The 15,799-nt window shown below is 34.9% G+C and overlaps 1 protein-coding gene across 3 annotated transcripts; it reads left to right on the top strand.

Annotated features, from left to right (window-relative positions):
- The first annotated feature begins 2,243 nt into the window (after window positions 1-2,243).
- On the top strand, window positions 2,244-13,350 carry LOC111058778 (actin-5C). Of its 3 annotated transcripts, none has more exons than XM_022346351.2 (5): window positions 2,244-2,793; window positions 7,375-7,521; window positions 8,942-9,181; window positions 10,332-10,470; window positions 11,809-13,350. In XM_022346351.2, exons 2-5 carry the CDS (start codon window positions 7,396-7,398, stop codon window positions 12,432-12,434), a joined length of 1,131 nt encoding a protein of 376 aa, XP_022202043.1. In that variant the 5' UTR covers window positions 2,244-2,793; window positions 7,375-7,395; the 3' UTR covers window positions 12,435-13,350. The 3 variants fall into 3 exon arrangements, with proteins under 3 accessions (XP_022202043.1, XP_039290183.1, XP_039290184.1); XM_039434249.1 differs by lacking the exon at window positions 2,244-2,793 and adding an exon at window positions 3,283-3,625; XM_039434250.1 differs by lacking the exon at window positions 2,244-2,793 and adding an exon at window positions 3,526-3,800.
- Window positions 13,351-15,799: the final 2,449 nt, after the last annotated feature.

Below are 15,799 nucleotides of genomic sequence, written 5' to 3'. Positions count from 1 at the left end.
CCCATTAGTTTCCCAGAAAGGAGACTCATGCCAGTTGATAGAGCTGATAAATAACTATACAGGGTAAAATTTGAAAAATCTGGTGTGATGCACTCACACAACTTTCCTTGCCGTTATGAAAATTGATCCCCTAACGCTAGTGTTCCCGCTCATCTCAAGTCTACTATTTAAAGATCTGAGCCAGCTGGTGACAGGACAATACGCTGAAGACACATGAGGTCTGATATCTCTTTATAGTGAATGATTTAATAGGATCAACAGTTGCAAACAGTTTGCAATTGTATAATCACATTTTCTCGAATTTCGAGCTTATTTTCAATTTTAGGTGAAAATGTTATTAAACATTAATATTGTAGAGATTTTTCTGCTCAATCTTTTCATCTTGAATTTTTTTGTTTAAATTGTATCTGAAGTCTGATAATTGGGAAACTAAAATCAAACCTTGCATAGATGAGGCGGAGCTCCTGAAATTTCTACATATATGGGACTTGTGGCAGTTGATAGACCTTATCAATAACTATTCCAGGTATGAATTTGATCAAAATCGTTGGAGCCGTTTTCGAGAAAATCGCGAAAAACCCTGTTTTTGACACCATTTTCGCCGCCATCTTGAATTGCATTTGATGGAAATTGTTCGTGTCGGATCCTTATATTGTAAGGACCTTAAGTTCCAAATTTCAAGTCATTCCGTTAATTGGGAGATGATATATCGTGTACACAGACGCACATACACTCATACACACACATACAGACCAATACCCAAAATCCTTTTTTTTGGACTCAGGGGACCTTGAAACGTATAGAAATTGGGGTACCTTAATTTTTTAATTTTTCCGGAAAGCAATACTTTCTTTACCTATGGTAATAGGGCAAGGAAAGGAAAAATGTAATTGATTTTGTAATCTGCAATTAGAGGTGATTTGAAGAGATTATAAAAATAATTAGGTACCTACATACCTAATATGTGTAATATTTTGTATATGAGTAATTCGATGATTAAATAACAATATTATATGTATTCCTATTACAATACGTAACGTATTGTAATATTTATTCAATATTGAGATATAGAGACGTGATGGAGATAGACGTGACTAGCGCATGTTATTATGTAGGCTATAGTGACTATGTTACTGCATTGGAGTATTTTAGCATTCCATTGTTATATTTATGCTAAACATTAATTTTATTAGATGCATCATTCAGTCTTGAAAAGTTTTACTTTTTAATTGATTTTCCTTTTTTAGGCTCCAGCTTGTTGGAATAGAATACTGTAATTATAATAATTGTTTGCTGATTTACTTCAGGTCTGTTTAAAAATGAAGGAAATTCATAATTGAATTAAAAAAATGGGTCAGCGACCAAAATACGAAATTCCGTTGTAAATTTGTTTGAGCTAAAAATATATGAGTCATCTTTTTAAATTATTATTTTAAAAACTTTTGAAACTTGAGCTTTGCGAAGTGTGAAGTGCAGTTGTATCCTGATTTTTCATCACTTAGACCTACTGAATGATATCTTATCATCAACAATTTTTCAAGTGATATCTAGAGCTTTATCTCAAAGGAGGGCTAAAAATTGAAACCGGTTTTCCATTTTAATCGACTTTTGCAAAGGCAAATCTTCCAAAGTACAATAGCTCACTGTGAAAATTATTCTGGAAATATGGATTTAAAAACAATATAAAGGATAAAACTGATAATAAGTATAAATTAATCAATAAATAGATTTTAATCAACTTATTCTGAAGAAGGGATTTCTCTATATTTTCCTTTTCTGACCAACTTTTATCTGCATTTAATTTGAGGTAGTTTTCATATATTTCCCCAACCTACACCTTCTTTTTGAAAGGGAGAATGTCTGAATAGGTCCTTTATTACTGATAATAGGGTCGTCTTGCATCTCGAGAGGTTTGAAGGGGTCGTCTATTGATTTTTAGAAAGTGAGTAGGCTGATGAAAATCAATATTGCTTCGTTTTTAGTGTTGTATCATTTTCCAATAGTTTTGTGGCATGTTGTGGTTTTCTTTGGTACAAAACAAAGGCGGTAATAATTTCGGTAGTATTTATTTATGAGAAATTTGTAATAAGGCACGGGATGTGTTATATGGAAAATTGAATAGAAAAATTCCAGTCTAATAATAGAACAATGGTACGCGTAAACAGGCCGGGTGGTCTGATCAATAGATAGACAAAAGTCTGCCGAATATTGAGAAGTAGAACGATGAGGAATTTTTTCAAAACAGATCCGGTAAAAACAAGACTCGACGTACTTTCAACGTCAAGATATCTACAACGGACGAACAGTAGGAAATATCCTGTGCACAAGACTCAGCCAGAGTTGAATCAAACAACACCTAAACGCTGTCCACCAATAGCAAGTCTGTATTCATTTTATGCCCATATATGGTATGAGCAGTTGAGCTGTGCAATGGAGGGGCCTGGACTAGTCCATTCTGCCTTTTGGAGGGGAGGCCGTGTCTTGTCTGCAGTGAGCAAACGTTCTTTTCTCACATTTTATCCATTATTACATCTAAATACCCAATTTTACTTCCAGAATACAACAATATAAACGATTTTTTAGCGTTGAACCCAAATTTCAACCCGTAGTTTCAGTAAAAACCGATTTCTGAGTTCAGCCGGCCCTTTGTTGGCTCCCCTCCACTGGACGATTCCATTTCGTGGTAAGCAAGTCGGCTCCAACGGTTCACATCATTTCCTTCACTTGCGTCAAGTTAGTAGTGGTGAACGCATTTGTGACGTGTCGTCTCTTTCAATTTTGTAACTTTTCAAGGTAAGTTCTCAACTTTATATTGCATTATTTGATTGAATCTTTAGTGTTTGAACCTTATTTCCAAAATATAATTTCTATTTCGAACTAATTTGTGTAGTTTTGATGCAATAAGCGATGTCTGTACATGTCGGCATCATGGAGTCACCGGTCTCGAAACTGTTCCAATACTAAAAAATTAAGTTAATCTTAATTTGAATTAAATTTAAAGTACATTTTTTTCCTTGCTATTGATTGTTTATATAGTAATTGTTAAATGTTGAATGGTTAACCAATGTATGAGAATGCGTCCCATTTTGGTCGAAAGTAGATCACGTGCAAGCCAAGCTATTTTAGCCACTTGGCAAGCTTTTGAAATCTATTTCTAGCAATTGTAAACTATTATTTTGTGAATGCTGTTCAAAAATAGGGTTGGTTATTTGAAAAACGGGCGCGGTGCCCATTTGTAGTTTGTTTGGGTGAGGCTTCCTATTCAACCTTTCGTTTCAGTTTGGGATCTCTGCTAGCGTGGGAATTTGCACCTTTCAAAGCAATTTCATTACGTGAATTGATTGTACTCATTTGACTACCGGCATGTTTTATTTCCCACATGAAGTCATGCGTGCCACGGTTGCTATTCCATATATGGTAAAGAATGCTGCCATTGGATGTGGAACCATGCCCTTATTAGTATTGTTGGAGAGGGGGGTAGGGGGGATGTGTATGAGGGGCCTTGCTACAAGATGAACCTATATACTCGTGAACCAAACCACTTCACGTCAGTCTTCAATAAGTGTTCATAGTGCAAAGTGATCTCTTGGATATTTAACTTATTTTACCATTTAGGCATAAGCTAGTAAGTGTTATTGATTTTTACTCGTGATTTGTGATATAATTGTGTTATGGGTGGGGTCTTTACTCAGTGCTTACATTGCTGGAGTTTGGATTATGGATGAGTATAGTGAATCTATGCTTGTTTATCATCTTTTTTAAAAGTTATTCAACATTTATTCAGCTTTGTTCAATCATCTGTAGGTCTCAAAATAATTTCTTTCTATAACCAAACTTTTATAGGCTAGGTCTACCTCTTAGTTACTTAAGTTTATACCTTCAACATCTTTAAAGTACAGTTTCTGTTGAAAATTTAACTTTTTAGCTTTTATATTGAGAGGTTAGAAATATCAATAATAAATACAGCTGATATACCTATCACATGGCTTTGACATAACCTGCCTTTTAGATCTTGCGCATAATCATTTCTATTCGAATTCAATTGTAAATTTCAAACATTCAATTGTAAATAGTTTATACAATTTGTTGAGTTGAACTTGAGTTCTTGATTTGCAGTATTTTATAATTATCTTACTCAGAATAATATACCTACCCTGTAAATTGAAAAGAAGTCGAGGAAGATATCATGTAAGGTTTACCTTTTAATTTAATTATGAACTCCATGGCATGGATAAGGAATGAGTTTTTACTCTATGTTGGGCTATTCATAATAAAAAATGATTGTCTCTTTTTTTTTAGTAACGTCTGACACAGACAGATTACTTTTTGATGCAAAGTTATTTTTCCTTTGTTAAATTTATTGAATAAGCCTCTAGAACAGTAAACTTTTAAATTTCATACAAGAATTATATTTTGAATAGTTTTGTAGCTTATCAGTAATGAGAAGCTGACCATTAACAGGAAAAGCCTTGAAAATTACTTAACAAATTCTTAGTCTTATCACATCTTTATCTACTTTTTGATAAACTTCAGCCTTCAATTTCTACATTTTAATTTTGACAATTAAATTGAGTAGTACTGAATTGATTTTTAACACAGCTTTTAATTTCAGCCTCTAATAGTAAAGTAAATTATCACTAGCTTGTTGAATTTTTCCCAAGTTTTCCTTCTCAATTGAATGTCAAATGTTTGTTAGTGACAATTATGTCTATTTTCAATTATATAAACTCATTCAACAAATAGTTTATACTTGAATTACTGGCAGTCAAACCCATTGGCTTTTATGTAAAAGCAGTAACTTTGCTATTAAGGATTATAGCAAAGATGTTAGGAGTAGATTTTAGAAACTCTTGATAAAATTATCATTTGATCAAAAATACAAGAAAATTCTGATAGATGTGATTCATTATTGCTATCAATTTTGCTGACATTCTGATGAGGCTTAATTAATATACTTGAAAGGTGGTATAGGGCCTAATGTATTCATTCAATTTTTATTATACTACAGACTTTGTTAGGTACTGATTAATTCATTTCTTTGTACATTGAAGGATACAAATACATACTGTCATTCGAAAATTACTAACAGGCTAAGTCAGAAGAAGTTGATAATTTATAGACAATTGCAGCAGAAAAATTATAAAATAAATTTGGTTGTTGAAACCATGAAAATATGTGGTTGAGGTCAGGTGACCCTTTATCGTGATATCTTTATGACTAAGCCACTGAGTCATATATCAAAGAATACTGTAGAAATTAATCAGTCTGTTTAATTCTATCAATTGTTGACTAGCCTCAAAATGATTTGAAAATTTACAAAACTACATTACATCATACCTTATTCATCTTGATGACTGAGCATTTTAAATTCCAACTAATCCATTCCACATACTGTTTTAAAAATCAACTAGAGCATTCTAAATTGTAACGCAATCCTCTCTTTGCTCGTTCGTAATATTGTATTACCTTAACACTGTAAATCTGAGCAAAGTATAATTTGGAATGTAATTTAATTAGCTAATTGCATAAATGTACGAGCAATTTTTCTAAGTTTTTAGTTCAAAAATATTCAGTTTGATTACATACTTTTAATCAGGTTTAGTCTGGATTACGCATCACTTTGTGGACATTAATTCAATTCATTGAACTCAGAAGCGGTAGTTCAACAAACCAACGCTTCATAAATTTAAAGTTTATAGATATAGATCAATGCCCAATCTACACTTCTATGTGCAGTAGAGCACAACCAACATACTACCTGGAAGTGGGATGCCCATATTCATTTAAATGTCGACCACAATCCAAATGATTTTGTGCTTAAGTAATTAAGCTGGATTCACACAAAACAGTGACAGCAAACAAATTTGAATATTCCTTCTCAGCCAGAGAGGACTGAATATGAATAATAACATTAGAACTTATGGGAATTGATTGTCACTGTCACTGTTGTGTGCCAATCTAGCTTTATAAAGGGTTACTCTTTGAAGCTGTTTGGTTGACTCTATCAATAGATTCAGTTTTTGTGTATATCAGATTTATGTCAATCACTAATAAAGAGCTATTCAGCTATCTTCAAACTACTTATTCATTTAAAAACCCCTTGAACTATTAACTGATTTAAAAGCTCATATAATTTAATCTGACAATTGAAATTACTTTTTTATCGGGAATATATTCAGTATTATAGTATGGTCTATATAAGGTTTATTTGAATAATCTAATAGTGAACAATAATATTAATAATTCAGTTTAGATATTGTGTATTTCTAGGATTTCAGTTCCATTCTTCAATTTAATGAAATTTTGTTTGTAATAATCATAGTCCCTATAAATTAGAAAGGTCTGTCAAAATTGTATTTCTTTGTAATATCTCAGTTGGGGTTCCACGTGAGCTAAACCAATAACTTCACCTAACTTTCTAGAATTTAAAAAAATCAACCACTTTTTTACTCCCTTTGAAGGTTGAATCCTTGTAGCTAGTTCCATTGAAAATTCGTCGTCTTCCTTCAAGGATTAGGCCCAAAGGTACTTTTTCCGACCTGAAACATTTTCACTTTCATCATTTCCATTGAAAGTTATGAGTCATTTTTAAATTTCGTGGGGAACCTAGCAAAAAGTAGTAGGTTTTTTTCCATCTTATCCCTCCTGTACTTCAAGCTCAAGTTTAAAATGTTGACATCCCAACATAAGAAGTCATAGATCCAAAGTTATACTTTGATAGCAAGTCAAGACATCCTTATTATATCTTCAATTTTTTGGTGTTTTTATTTATTTGTCACTTCATATTTGACATAATATTAAACATAGGTCTAATATTGGGTTGATAGAATTGGCTAACTCGGAACTCGCTGACTCCATGTTCAACTGCCATATGAATCAATACTACACCGATCAGAGAAGTTTTGATTCATACGGCAGTTTAACATGGAGTCAGCGAGTTCCGAGTTAGTCAATTCTATCAACCCCTAATATCGCATATTATACGAGCTTTGGCCCGATTGCACAAGAGCCGGTTAAATTTTAATCGTGATTCCACGAGAATCAATCTGAGAAGGCTTTTTAGAATAAGGCTTCTCTAATTGGTTCTCGTGAAATTAATAATGATTAAAATTTAACAGGCTTTTGTGTTAGTGTCATTCATATCCGACCCCCTCACCTGGAGTATACATACTCAAACCGTTCTTGAAATGCCAAGTTAGGGTTGTTACAGTTCCTCCAATGAGGTCTAGTATTTGGGAATAATTAATTTACTGTTGTTTGAAGCAACAAACGTTTTTGAAAGATATTGTGTATTTCTAGAAATCCTGTTCTGTTTAATGAAATTTTGTTTATAATAACAGCGATCTAACGATTTTTTGTTGTTTGTGTGTTTAGATCTACCAATAACCAAACAAAATGTGTGACGAAGAAGTAGCCGCTCTTGTCGTGGACAATGGATCCGGAATGTGCAAGGCCGGTTTCGCCGGCGACGACGCCCCCCGCGCCGTCTTCCCCTCCATCGTCGGAAGGCCCAGGCATCAGGTCTGTCTGCTCAAAATATACAATAAGAAATTTACATTGATCTATCAAGACTGTTCATTCTTAAGACCAATCAATGTGGTCTTGATTTTCAACTCCTTCGATATATCTGCTGATTGAGTACTAAAGCTCTACTTTTCAAAGAATTCATGCTCAGCTGGATATTATGGTTCTATGGTTCTTTTGGGAGTGTTCACACAGTAACAGACTGTCACTATGTGTACATTTCTGTAACAACCAATAGAATTGGTCTGTTCAGCAGAGCATCACTTTATTTGGAAGCAGGGCTTTAGACTCAAAACTCTGGGGATGAAAATAATATTTGTACTGTACATACTTTTTCTACAAACTGATTCAATTATTTTACAAGGTTTGTTAATGAGAAATTCTTCACTTTTTCTAAATTCATCGCATTATAATCAGATGTGGTCATAGTAGCCCAACCTTTTCGATACAAACCATACTTTTCATCCCTCTTTATAATATGTTTATATATATTTTTTCTGTTTATCTAAAAGTTTTTTTCTACTTGTATCTACAAGTATGTATTCAAATCATCAGACTAATTTATATTTGTATTCATTTTGAACAATAATAATGACTAATCAAGAACTTGATGTCGTAGAATTGTATGTTCAAGCTATATTTCATTCAACTTCAGTACAGATTGGCATAAACATATGTTGGTAAAAGCTGACAGAATGAAAGCTGTTGGTGTCGACTCACATTTGTTTTGATAGCAACTTTCCTTGAGAAACTCATTCAATTCGTCATTCAACAAATGATTACCGTGAATAATTCCAAGGTCATCATTTTGTAATCAATTCTTGAACATTTATGAATCATATTCCAGTAATATGAGCTAGTTATCTTGAATCAAAACTCAGTAATGACACTTTGTTACGTTAAATAGAATGTGTTTATGTTTCCTGGATGTTTTAAATTATACTTTACCCCATTAACATGACTTGAAGGACTTACCAAAGTATGATATTTCATTAATTTGATTGCAGTCACCTATTCATTGTAAAATCGTTCAAACCTTCTTATTAAGTCACCCTTGTCGCAAAATCCCTAAGTATATTTCATTAGCATTTTACAATCACAGAAATGAATCTAGTTGATCACATTTTCCCCAATATGAAATGACATTAAGTTATTTATTCTTCGTTCATAACAATGGAAGGCTACAATAAAAAAATATACAATCAGTATGAAAAAGGCTCCTCATAGCAACTAACTAGCTATTAGTTCTAGCTATTTAAAAGATTATACAGCTGACTCGAATCCAAGCATTTGCTTGGAAATGACTTAGAATCAGCAATTGATATCGTTTATTTAATTGGACCTATTGATTACAATATTGTAACCTATTGATTACACATTGGGGAAACGTGACTAATTTGATTATTGTTTGGTACAGGGAGTAATGGTCGGTATGGGCCAGAAGGACAGCTATGTCGGTGACGAGGCCCAGTCGAAGAGAGGTATCCTGACCCTGAAGTACCCAATTGAGCACGGAATCGTCACCAACTGGGACGACATGGAGAAAATCTGGCATCACACCTTCTACAACGAGTTGCGAGTCGCCCCCGAGGAGCACCCCGTTCTGCTCACTGAGGCCCCACTCAACCCCAAGGCCAACAGGGAGAAGATGACACAGGTAGCCCACCGCAACACAATCTAAATAGGATTCATTCAACGGGAATGATAGTTTCAAGAGAGGGTGTCCGCTGTTGCCGTTGAACGGATGACCATTTTAGCCTACTCTAGGGCCCGGATTCTTGTACACTTATTGAATTTTATGTCCATTGAAGCTATAGATTCAATTGACGTAAGATTCAAAATAAGTGACCCAGAAAATGAGCCCTATTATTACAAATGCATAAGCTTGAACTTGCTTCTCTGTGGAATCTATCTAAAACTTACCTGTAGGGTCCTACATACATCAACATACATTCAGTTTCCACGCACAAGCCTAGAGTTTTATGTCGAAATCACTCTCAGCAGCTCAGATGCTAGCTACTAAAGTTTGTTTAGTTAAGTTGTTGAAATTCAACTGATTTTATTTTTTAGTTATTAATTTATTATTGGATTGTGAATCATTTGAATACCTAATGTCTTGGCTCTAAACTATTAACATGCATTCTCATGCGTTTAATTCACATGTGATTCAAAATAAACAAAGTTTCGTTGAATATTCTTGATAATCCCAGAGATTTAATTAAATTGATCGATTTTCAAATTAATTTTATTCGTAGAAACATTCTACAATGCTTTCTTGTGTAATCTCTATAACAAGATTTTTTCTATGTGGAGGAGAGTTATTTCTTATTGAATTATGCAAAATAGTAATTGATCTTGACACAAATTTGAGAATTACTCTTAAGGTTGAAAAAATAGATTATAATAGACTAATTTTACATTTGAGTTTACTATTAGTCAACTCCCTTTATAAAATTTTGCATCTGTACTCTTAGGATTGTCATTGGCTCATCAACTACCTTGAAGTTTGATCTGAATGAGGAGAAGATTCTATTAGAGTGCAGGGACACTGTTGAAGTATTAAAGCTGTTAGTGACCTCGAGTTTTGTGTTGAAACTCTGAATATAATTATTATTTTTTATTCTAGATTATGTAAGAATCTTCTCATTGTAAACTTTATGCAGTATCCGTTTAATGTATTTTATTGTAGGATACATGCAATGTGTAACAGTTCATGACTTGATGTCATTTAAGTGTGAATGTTTTTGTGTACAGTAATTTCTTATTATAAATCAAATATTGATTATTGTTATTTTGTGATATTGCAGATTATGTTCGAGACGTTCAACACACCCGCCATGTACGTAGCCATCCAAGCCGTGCTCTCACTGTACGCCTCCGGTCGTACCACCGGTATCGTGCTTGACTCTGGAGATGGTGTCTCTCACACTGTGCCCATCTATGAAGGTATGCAATGCAATGCATAATCTCTAAAAATTTCCCGCTTAGTCATGCAGTCTCACTAGGGTCAGTTTCTAAAAACAACTTGAGAGGTTACATTTACTTGTGAGTCCATAACCTATATATAACATGTGAGGTTATATATTTACCAGTAGTACTTGTCTGTTCATAAGACTTCTTGTACTTGTGAGACTTGTTGTATTTCATAAGAAATAATATACTCCTGCTCTTTTTCGTAAGACTTCTTGGTACATGTGAGGCTCTTGTTATAGTCTATTCCATGGAACTTATGAAAACTTGATATGATAAAGGAACAAATTATTCATCTTGAATACATCTTGAATACTAGAGTAATACTTCTTTCAATGGTATTAGTGATTTTAATTTATTATCATCGAGGCCAATATAGTGAACGGCTTTTAGATAATCCCTGATGGTTGTAAAATAGTAATACTAGTAATTTGTGGGCACCCCCTACAGGAGTCTGTTCATGAAACTTCGTACTGACGATACATGAACTCCCAATTGGAACACCTGTTGACATTGATAGATTAAAGTATTGCAGTCTTATCTGTGTCAGTATCTCTTATAAGTCTAATGACTTGAAGAAATTTTGGCAACGAACTTCGATAATTTTGACTTAACAAACTAATATGCATTTGAATCCGAAATAGAGATTAGTATCTGTGTTTTTGTCACTTTCATTCAACCGTAACTTGAACTGGAAGATATCTTACAATAGGATTACTTTAGATAACCATTCAAGTATTAGTATCAGTCATTAAAGAACCATTGAAAAATTAGTATCATGATTGACACTATGTCAAAAATTTACATAGAAATAATAATTGTATATTCTCATTCAACAATTGAATATTTGGATTGAAGGCTCCATTGAAATAAGCAGTAAGTCTACGCTCTTTGCTGAAATGGACATAGAAAGAATAATTGTATATCTCTCATTCAACAATTGAATATTTGAATTGAAGGCTCCATTGTAATAAGCCGTCAATGCTCTTTTCTGAATGAAATTTCTGTATAGAAATTAAATAAAACGAATCGTCTTCTGTTTTTATATTTCTTGAGATTTCTTGAATATACTTTTATGTGAGTGACGATGTCAAGAAATGACTCCAAAGAACTAATTTTTCTTTCATTTTCTTGAAAATCTTGAGATTGGTATAACTGTTCAGAGCTGTTGGTGGGGAGTCTGAAAATTACAGTTGATTTTGATTTCAATAAATTTTCTTCCATTTATAAAATTATTGCAAAGTCATTTTCGGTTGAAGTATGTTTTTCTATTTTGGTTGAATCTAATGAATGTGTGTTTGCTGTTTTGTTCAGGATACGCTCTGCCCCACGCCATCCTGCGTCTGGACTTGGCCGGTCGCGACTTGACCGACTACCTGATGAAGATCCTCACCGAGCGAGGCTACAGCTTCACCACCACCGCCGAGCGAGAAATTGTGCGTGACATCAAGGAGAAGCTCTGCTACGTCGCTCTCGACTTCGAACAGGAAATGGCCACCGCTGCCTCCTCCTCCTCACTGGAGAAGTCATACGAACTGCCCGACGGTCAGGTGATCACCATTGGAAATGAGAGGTTCCGTTGTCCCGAGGCTCTGTTCCAGCCTTCCTTCCTGGGAATGGAAGCCTGTGGAATCCACGAGACCACCTACAACTCGATCATGAAGTGCGACGTCGACATCCGTAAGGACCTGTACGCCAACACCGTCCTCTCAGGAGGTACCACCATGTACCCAGGCATCGCCGACCGCATGCAGAAGGAGATCACTGCCCTCGCCCCATCAACAATGAAGATCAAGATCATTGCCCCGCCCGAGAGGAAGTACTCCGTATGGATCGGAGGATCCATCCTGGCCTCCCTGTCCACCTTCCAACAGATGTGGATCTCGAAACAGGAGTACGACGAGTCTGGCCCATCAATTGTGCACAGGAAGTGCTTCTAAATCATTTCCCTCTCCCCACCAACCCTATTTCTGTTCCCCTCTCCCCCCTTCTTTCGAGAAAGAGACTGCATGTGTGCGTGTGGTGGTTGTATTCCCCCTACTCCCCTTCATCATTCGACAACCACCATCCAGCGCGAGAGAGCAAACAAGCCCAACATCTACACATGGTTTTATTCTTTGTATTATATTATATATATTATTGCATTGTATTTGTCTCGTCGTGCCGTGTTGTGTGTTGAGATGGACTAGTTCCAGGTCAACGGTTAACTGATGGATGGACTAGTTTTGATCAACGTTAACTGGTTCGAGAGGTGTGTGTGTTGCTGCCAACTTTCTGTCGCGTTCCATCATTCAAACACACAAAAACATCAAACACTTTCTTAATTACTATTATCATAATATTTATATTATATATACATATGCATTCATCAATATTTGTTTCTTCATTCAATTATTTATTGTTTTGTGTATTATTTTTGGAAAACGTTTAATGAAAAATTTAAGAGAGAAAAGACACATTTTGCATTCCATTTTTCAAGTAATGTTAGTAGTTTTTTACATACATGATTGTGTATTGGCTGTTGAAGAATTACTTGGCCCGCGACGCAACTTCTATCAGTTGTGCTCCGATAATTATTGTGCTTTGTTTTTTACTATTACTACTACAAGTATAATGAATATTATTTAAAGCGTAAGTAATTTAGGATTGTGGTTGTGCGCGCGTGTGCGAAAGTGCGCCCCAGCGAAAAGGGGTTAATGCACTCGACTCACCCGGCACAAGAAATGGATAGAACTTTTTTTATAATGCATTTTTCCCATATGTGATCGTTGAAAATTGCACTAAGCCCAAAGTATTATTTATTCCCACGTGCAACAGATAGATGTGGGAAAATAAAAATTGATTATACATTTAAAACATGTTATCATTTCTGCTACCCTTACCTGTGGTGTCATTATATTAGAATTAGTTCAACTTCTGCATTGGACAGCATATGATAGTCTGCCTTTTTCTGTTATTCCAATTAGAATAAAGGAACAACTGAAAAATACATTATTGAATTAATGTACTATTTATGCAGAATCTCAAGTTTTATATTCCAGCTGAAATCTTTTAGCTTTCTCCTGAAGTATCTATTAAATCTTCTTTGAAGACTTGTTGATTGATATACAAAGTGGTATTGAATTTTCACTTGGCATACCTTATATTGTGATAGTGGACTTGGAAAAACATTACTAAATCCAAGACATTCAGTATACACCATTACGAAGTCGTGTAAATAGAGGTCTTGAAAAGCAGATTAAATTCTAAACAAATAATTTATGTAAATGTAAAATTCTATTACTATGAATGAACAATTACGACTGGTTCATATTTTGCTGAGGATGACCTACTGGAATCCTGTTCTTCGAGGAAACAGGAACATCCAATAAGGAAAGGAGAGAGTGGTTGTGAGGACAAGTCCCGGGCACCAAAGACTGCTGTGGGATTGGTGACTGCCAGAAAATAGTTTGAATTTGATTATTGTCTGCTGGGAACAGCAAAGGTTACTGTCTATTGGCAACCTCTTGATAATTTTAGGCCCGGCTGCACAAAAGCCGGTTAAATGTTAACAGTGATTAACTTTACGAGAACCAATCAGAGAAGGCTTTTTTGAAAAGGCTGCTTCTCAGATTGGTTCTCGTAAAGTTAATCACGGTTAAAATTTAACTTATTCGTTACATGGTGACTACTGTGGGCTAGTGCAATCAAATTTAGCCTACAGATAATTATAATTAGCATGTTATGCCTATGATATACTATACATGATATAAGAGTGATGCTGGCTAGAATGGACTACCGTTTTGAGTGGTATCCGAACCAACAGAAAATGTTATACTTTAGTTCAATTTTTCATTGAATCAACAAAAATTGGATTGAATCAAAAGTATCATTGCCATCTGAATCTGAGTGACGGTTGCATAAAAACTGGTTAAATTTTAAACGTGTTTAAGTCCACGAGAACTAATCAGAGAAGCAGTCATTCCAAAAACACCTTCTCTCATTGGTTCTTGTGAAATGAATCATGGTTAAAATTTAATTGGCTTCTGTGCAATCGGGCCTCAGTATTGATTTGCATTAATCGGCTTACCCATAGGTGTATGCCTCGGGTGAGGCGTGCGTTACCCGTTAATTCACTATGCTCCGAGGCGTGTGTGTGAGCCAAAACCCTGTCAGTATTTATTTGTCAGGGAGTGCGTCAGCTACTAAAGGTGGCACTCGATGAAGGTACAGTAATTGGAAATATCTGGAGCTCGAAATATCCATAATGTTCAATGCTCAAAAACTTTTGCTGGGTGGAAATCAGCATATTTGTCAGCTCAGCCAGCGGAATTGGAAATATCCGCAACTTGAAGGTCCATTCCAATGGGACCTTGTGTGAGTGAAACGGAGGTTTTCACTTTTGACTTACTAGAGCCCGTAGTTTGTTTGTAAGTTCCACAATAACTTTAGAAAAATTTTAAACCACTTCAAATTTTGAAGACGTATTCTTCAAACCTTTTTACAGGTCAAGTTCATTGGATACCAAAATTGACTCACGGGACCATGGAATTAGAAATATCTGCAACTCAGAATATTCATGTTGAATGTCCTCTGCTTGAAAACTGTTGCTGGGTGGAGCTCGGCATATTTGTCAGCCATCGGAATTGAGAATATCAGGAACTGGAAGTATGTGGCTATACTAGTAGCCCAGTCAATAAAGGTTTTTTCGATCCGAAAATTAAATAAAAGCTGAATCTTCTACCATCGATAGAACCCTCACAGAGGGTCATTCTCCCAAAAGTCCCAAGAAATCCCCTTGGAGCTTTCCCCCCTAGCACCCCTCAAAGTTGAAAAATGCAGGTAATCACGGAAAGTCAATTATCTCTGTACCCATTGATCGGAAACAGCTCTACTATATGCCATTCGATTCGTTACATTATGGAATACAATATTAGTTATATACATTTTTTCAATAAAATTGACAGTTTTCTTGATAAAATAATATATATGTAAAAATGTAGGGGGTTTGCGATTTGATTTTTTTGTTTTCTTCGATTAACTTCGAAGCAAGTAGTTTTAAAGAAAAATGAGCCGAATAATTAATGTAGCCACTCTTATTGCAAATCCATTGATGTATATTGTTATGTATTTGCGATTCGATTTGACGCCGTGGAAGGGGAAACAGTCGACGCGGAACGGCGCGGTTGACTCTTTTAGCCATAGTAAACAGCAAACTGGAAATCAATTATCTCTGTAACCATTAATCGGAAAAAATCTATCATATGCCATTAGATTCGTTAAATTAAGGACTACAATATTAGTCGAATTCATTTCCTCAATAAAT

This window comes from Nilaparvata lugens, chromosome 8 (assembly GCF_014356525.2).
Source record: "Nilaparvata lugens isolate BPH chromosome 8, ASM1435652v1, whole genome shotgun sequence".
Lineage (NCBI taxonomy): Eukaryota > Metazoa > Arthropoda > Insecta > Hemiptera > Delphacidae > Nilaparvata > Nilaparvata lugens.
The sequence above is the reverse complement of the archived record's forward strand: the minus strand, read 5'-3'. Positions and strand labels throughout refer to the sequence as shown.

Excerpts from the sequence above, each read along its gene's own strand:
- LOC111058778 (XM_022346351.2), top strand. The coding sequence starts at position 7,396 with ATGTGTGACGAAGAAGTAGCCGCTCTTGTCGTGGACAATGGATCCGGA. Across the intron at positions 7,522-8,941 it reads TCGGAAGGCCCAGGCATCAG|GGAGTAATGGTCGGTATGGG; the intron begins GTCTGTCTGCTC and ends TGTTTGGTACAG. Across the intron at positions 10,471-11,808 it reads CACTGTGCCCATCTATGAAG|GATACGCTCTGCCCCACGCC; the intron begins GTATGCAATGCA and ends TGTTTTGTTCAG.